The 6,000-nt window shown below is 43.6% G+C and overlaps 1 protein-coding gene across 6 annotated transcripts in view; it reads right to left on the reverse strand.

Annotated features, from left to right (window-relative positions):
• The window catches only part of Pikfyve (phosphoinositide kinase, FYVE-type zinc finger containing), an 85,600-nt gene extending 80,032 nt beyond the window's left edge, over nucleotides 1-5,568 (reverse strand). For 5 of the 6 annotated variants that reach the window (XM_005361458.3, XM_026786149.1, XM_026786147.1 and 2 more), the window contains exons 1-3: nucleotides 5,219-5,377; nucleotides 1,229-1,409; nucleotides 131-280 (exon numbers count right to left, since the gene is read on the reverse strand). In XM_005361458.3, coding sequence (XP_005361515.1) covers nucleotides 131-280; nucleotides 1,229-1,400 — 322 coding nt within the window. In that variant the 5' untranslated portion in view covers nucleotides 1,401-1,409; nucleotides 5,219-5,377. Of the gene's footprint in view, nucleotides 1-130; nucleotides 281-1,228; nucleotides 1,410-5,218; nucleotides 5,378-5,477 lie in introns of those variants that run through there. The other variant, XM_026786146.1, reaches the window with a different exon arrangement.
• Nucleotides 5,569-6,000: the final 432 nt, after the last annotated feature.

Genomic DNA, 6,000 nt, shown 5'->3' on the forward strand with positions numbered 1-6,000 from the left:
TTCTTTTATTACCCAAGTTTTACTTATTCTAGAGTACTTAACTATTCCAAGAAACAGGAAAACTGTTAGTATCTGACCTAGAAAGACATGAAGGAGATTCACACACAAAGAGGGGAAGACACTGCTTTACCTAGTACTGAAGAGCGCCGCTGGAGCTCCTCGTCAAGCTGCTTTTTATAAGGTATGGGCGACTTCACCGACTGTGCCCTCGAAGGGATGTGAGGGCTGGACCAACCTGCACTCGGAGATGGCTGCTCTCCTTGGCCCCCTTCTCCCCTCTCTGTGACAGAGGAAACTTGGTATCACTTGAAAAGCTAAGGCCCGGAGTTCAACAAGAAAGTGACAGATAAAATACTTGGGCCAGTATGTTCATGTATTAAATTCATAACTGAGGACCCTTTGCTCAGTTTAGAAGCTCCTAACCACCTGTAACTATGCCCCCTCCTAACCTCTGCAGGCGATCACACGTGTATACAAGTCTTCATTTTTAAATACTTTAAAGAAAAGGTCAAAAACTGCTGTTCTAACACATTTCAAACAAGAAAGACAAACGAATCAGGATGGTAGCTCATGCCTGTAATCCTGGCTCTCAGGAGACTAATACACAAAGATAGCCTCTTGATCAAGGCTAGTCAGAGATATGCAGTGAGTTTCAGGCTAGCATAGGCTAACCACTGCACTCTTGTCTCAAAACAAACAAACAAAAAACCAAAGGCAAACTGAGGGTACAATATGGCTGCTGTTTTTTTTTTAATTCTTCCTGGTTAAAAAACAAATAATATACTATTCAAGAACTCATTTCTAAATTATTTTTTCATTTGATATCACTTAAACTTAATCCAGTAAGTGTTAAATCTCAACAGGCCTAGTGGCAGCTTCTAATTTTTAAATGTCTAAACCATGCACTGCTGTTTAACTAAAATCTGTGTTACTAACACCTCCCTCCCAGTAAGTTTCATTCTGTGAACTTGTTAAGTTGAAGCACATTAACAGAAAAAATACAGAAAACTGCTTTCTCTTTAAAAAGGACCTCCTTAACCATTTTAAACTCAATTCACACAAATAATTAATCAGATTGCAATGAAACGCTACCTTCTCCTTCTAAAGACTTGGTGACCTGTGATTAAAGCTACCACCTTGTATATTTCACTGCCTTGCAACAGCACAGCACAATACTGAATGCAGAGAATCAAAACTGCATTTTCTGATTTTTAGAAATAAATCTTACCTTTGTTAAAACGAAAGAGATTTACAAAAGAACTGTACGCTGACTTGAAGGGGGGCTCATCCTGGTCAGGAGTCAAGGGTTTGAAGTGGGTGAGGTGAGACGGACTAGTGGGCGAGTGAGGCAGGTCACTAGCGGACTCCAGAGTCGGGGAGCTCTTATCATCTGTGGCCATTGCATGAGTCTACAAAGAAAGTGGGGAAGATTGAAAGAGGTTCCTTAGAAGCCATCCGAAGAACAGGCAAATATCCACACAGCCCAACTGTGTGATAATTCGTACCAATAAACACCAAATCTATTTTCACATATTCAAACTCAGGCTTAAAAAAATACTACTTGAGCTGGCTCAGAGGTTAAGAAGAGCACTGGTTTCTCTTCCTGAAGTCCTGAGTTCAATTCCCAGCAACCACACAACCATCTATATGAAATCTGGTGCCCTCTTCTGGCGGGAGGCATACACGCAGAGAGAACACTATATACATAATAAATAGATCTTAAAAAAAAAAAAACTGTGGTCTAGATGAAAAAAATCCTCAACACCTTTAAAAAAATTATGACTATGTGGCTAAGCTAATTTAAAATATTACCATTCTAATTTTTTTTGAGACAGGGTTTCTCTGTAGCTTTGGAGACCATTCTAATTATTTATACAATTAAAGTTAATTTAAAATTTGCAGGTAAGGCATAAATGTGAGCAGATGAAAAACTTTCCCATCATTTATATCATACTGTACAAGGTTTTTTTTTGGGGGGGGGGGACAATCAATACCTTTTAAAGTTATAGGGGAAACTGACTTTATATAACACAAGCTATTGAGCCTTATTCTACTTATGTATCTCAAGAAAAAAAAATCAGTCCCCTTTTGACACATCTACACAATCTGAGCAATTAGCTTTTGGCAGTACCTGTGACACATGAACTTGAGATTTCTATGATTCCCCCCACCCCCCAGCCTAAACTCCTAAGATATTGAGGTAATGACCTTCTTAAGTTATAGGACCGGCACCAAAGCTACAGAGAAACCCTGTCTCGAAAAACCAAAAAAAAAAAAAAAAAAAAAAGCATATAACCAAAAAACAGAACTGGTCAAAGCAGTTAAGTCTAATCACCAACCAGAAGGCAAAGAAAAACCCCGGGGCTTTTTCCTTCCTTTAGACTGAAAATTAAGTATCCTTTGCTGTGCCAATCATTAGGATGCTACACTGTGTAATCTACACTGCACAAAAGTGGACATTACACACTTCAAAACAGGTCTTCTCCTTCAAAATCATATCTACCGGCTCACTTTATTTTATCAGTACTCCTAGAAGTCTCATAAGCGAGCCTTATTTCTATGTTTAACAGCTGTGGCAACTAAGGTACACCAAATGTAAAACGATTTTCTTTGGGTGGATCAGACACAGTAACCAACTTGTGACTACACTCCAAGTCCTGTCACAAAATCCTCAACAGCCTGCTAATGATCAAAATGACTTTTGCAGCTCTTCACAGACTTCCAATTCTAGCTGTGTTCTCTTAATACTCAACATTTTCCCAGATTAGTAATGTCACTGATAATTTAAACAAGCAGAAATAAAACCACTGGCTTTGATGGGATTTTGGCAACAAGTGCTTACTGGAAGGGATGGGGAAGAAAGGAGCAGAGAAAGGCAATGGAGTAGGGAATAAAAGAAAGGAAAAGAGGAGACGGGGAAGAAGACCCCCTCTAGGGTCACGTTCCACTGGGAGACAAGGCAAAGCACTGTCTAGTGGGGTTACTATTGTTATGATAAAACAATAACCAAAGTAACTTGGGGAAGAAAGATTCCACATCATTGTTCACTGTCAAAGGTGGTCAGGATAGAGGCAGGAACCTGGAGGCAGGAACTAAGGCAGAGGCCATAGGGCAGAGCTGTGCTCACCATGTGTGCTCACCACGGCTTGCTCAGGCCGCTTTCTTATAGAACTCAGAACCACCACACTGGTGCCTTCCCCATCAATCACTTAGAAACCAAAAAAAAAAAAAAGAAAAAAAAAAAAGGAAATGCCCTCCAGGCTTGCCTTAAGCCCATCTTCTGCAAGCATTTTCTTAATGGAGGCCCCCTCCTCTCTGAAGACTCCAGCTTGTGTCAAGTTGACATAAAACTATAGTGACAATTGATGCTCCAGGATAAACTGGTAAGTTGATGACTGATCAAGTAAAAATTCAAGGTTTTGTTCTGTTTTGTCTTACAGAGAGGATATAATGGCAATAAAACCCCTCAGTTTCTAAATACAACCTATTCCAATTCCACAAAAGTACCAACAAAAGCACAGTGACCAATATGTGTAAGGAGTCTTTGAATAACTTCTAAAGGTCATCCATAGCCAGAACTTTCATTACACTTTGGACATATGAAGGTAAAAATTAGCATGAAAGTACACAGCAAGTGCTGTCTCTAAAACATAAATACAATCACATAGAATTAATCTCAGTAATTACATGCCACCAGCAGGCAAAAAAATTACAACTCTGATTTTTAGCAGCATAATAACTATTTATGCTGTAAAGCATGGCTCTTTCTGCATACATAATTAGAAATATTAACCTACTTATCCAACAACTTCTGCAATGTCAAAAACTGTCTCTTTCTTTTCCAAGGAGAGAATGACATATGCAGACTCGCTACACAGTATCTTGGTGAAGCAAACCAGAAAACTAGTCCACTATTAAAGTGTAGAAAATAACTTGATTCATCAGCCTATATGAAAACTTCAGTAGAAAACCCAAGTATCACCCTAGTCGTTTTCTAGGGTCCGTTTTTTTCTTAAGTACAACTCTCAAACATTATCAGGGAGGACAAGCAATGTTCACTTCCATGGAGAAAGGGTTTGGGCTGAGCAGTGGTAGCACAGCTTTAATCCCAGCACTGGGGAAGCAGAGGCAGGCAGATCTCTGAGAATTTGAGGCCAGCCTGGTCGGTCTACAGAGTGAGTTCTAGGGCAGGCTCCAAAGATACAGGGAAAACTTGTCCTGGGGGGTGGGGGGGAGAGTTGTTTATTTTTGACCTGAGCACAACAGAAACACTAAAGAAATCCCAAAAAATAGGGGGGAAAAACTCAGGAAATTAGTCTTGCTTCTCAAAAAAAAAAAAAAAAAAAAAAAAAAAAAAAAAAAAAAGCCTGACCTTTGTCTTTGTCACAAGCCTTAACCTAAGAGAAAGAAAAAAAACTAAGAATCCCTCCCTCCGTCTTTATGGGGGTGGGGGAAAGTGAGAGGAAAAGTGGGAATACTGGAGAGGATTCAAATAAATGGTAAAGAAGATGGTGTGAATTGCTATGCGCCTACCTCTACTGTCAATATAGCAACACAGGACGCACCGAATGATCAACCTTTATCATTTAACACATAACACACAAGATACACAGCAATGCCCTGCTTTGTACAGAATCTGCACCTTCCCTGAATGTCTTAAGAACATAAATAGGGCAGAAGCCCCTAAATTCCTAAATGCATCCATCGAGTTTGATTTTCATCCTTTCTTGGGAAAGGGAGATTGACTGTTGGGAAATCAAGTCTCTTCCTCAAAAAAGGTAAAGTTAAGTGAAAAAGCCTCAAAAGTCAGCATTTAATCTGATGGACACACGCCAAGTTTGGAATGGTTTCTGCGGGTCAGAACTTTCTTTTCCAGCCTAGAGTTGCATCTCTGAGACTGAGCTCACAGGCTGAGGAAGGGAAGGCGGTCCCCCTCCGAAATAAGTTCGTGCATCGGGGAAACAGAGGGGCAAGAGAACTTTCAGTGCGTCAAGAAAGCCTCTGCGGGAGGTGCCCAGCCAGCTCCCATCCTGTGCCACCACACAGGGCCAGCAGATATTCAGGACCCAGTCGGTCCCCGTCGGGTCTTCCGCGCTCCCCTGGCCGCTCGGCCGCAGAGCCTCGGGCCCTCGCCATCCCTCCCGCCGAGCTCGGCGATCCACGCCGGCCTTGCTCCCACTGCGGGCCCCGCCGGCCCACGCCGCGACGCCTCCCTTACCTTCGCCTCCCGCCCCGGCCCCGCCGGCCTCCCGCCACCCCGGCCTCCGCTTCACCCTGCTGCACCCGAAGCCGCCGCCAAGAGCAACGCCGGCTTTCCCAGGCGGCAGGCGGTGGCTCGGAGAAGTCGAGAGGTTTACGCGTTAGCTGCGGCTTCTCGCTTCCGCCCACCGCCGCAAGGCTCCGCCCAATCTCCGTCCCAGCCAATCCACAACCGTTCCTGCGTGCAGACTCCGCCTACTCCTCCCCGCCCTCCGGACCTTCCGATCAGATGTCCAGACAGAAGGAATGGAAGCCAGAGAGTCTCGTCCTAGGCCCCCCTCGGAGGATTTAAGGCGGCCTCAGCCTTCCCGAAGGAAGCGGGATGTCAGTGCACGTGAGCATCACGCGTGCGGGTCACTGGGTGGCGCGCGGGGCACCAGACGTCAGACCAACTGCCCTTACCGTAAATGTTCAACACTGTGAGCACCCACAATATGGGACCTGCATTCACCTGAGTAGCCCAAAGCAAAGAGGTGAATGCTTTCAGGATACTTCCAGGACTCCGCTGGGTCAACCTCGTGACTTGGGAAAAATGGCTTATTTCTCTAAGCCTCTGACCTCTGGTGGGAAAAGGCGGGTTAATTAAAGGCGGCATTCCCTCCATGGTTTCTGTTTGTTTGTTGTTCTTTTGAGGATGAGGTAAAACAGTGTTTGTAAAGCAGTCGGCACAGAGCCCGGCCCAAGTGATGTTGACTGTACAGTTTTGTTTTGTTTTTTAATTCGGGTTTCCTGTTGCAGATA

The sequence above is a fragment of the Microtus ochrogaster genome, linkage group LG4, assembly GCF_000317375.1.
Source record: "Microtus ochrogaster isolate Prairie Vole_2 linkage group LG4, MicOch1.0, whole genome shotgun sequence".
Lineage (NCBI taxonomy): Eukaryota > Metazoa > Chordata > Mammalia > Rodentia > Cricetidae > Microtus > Microtus ochrogaster.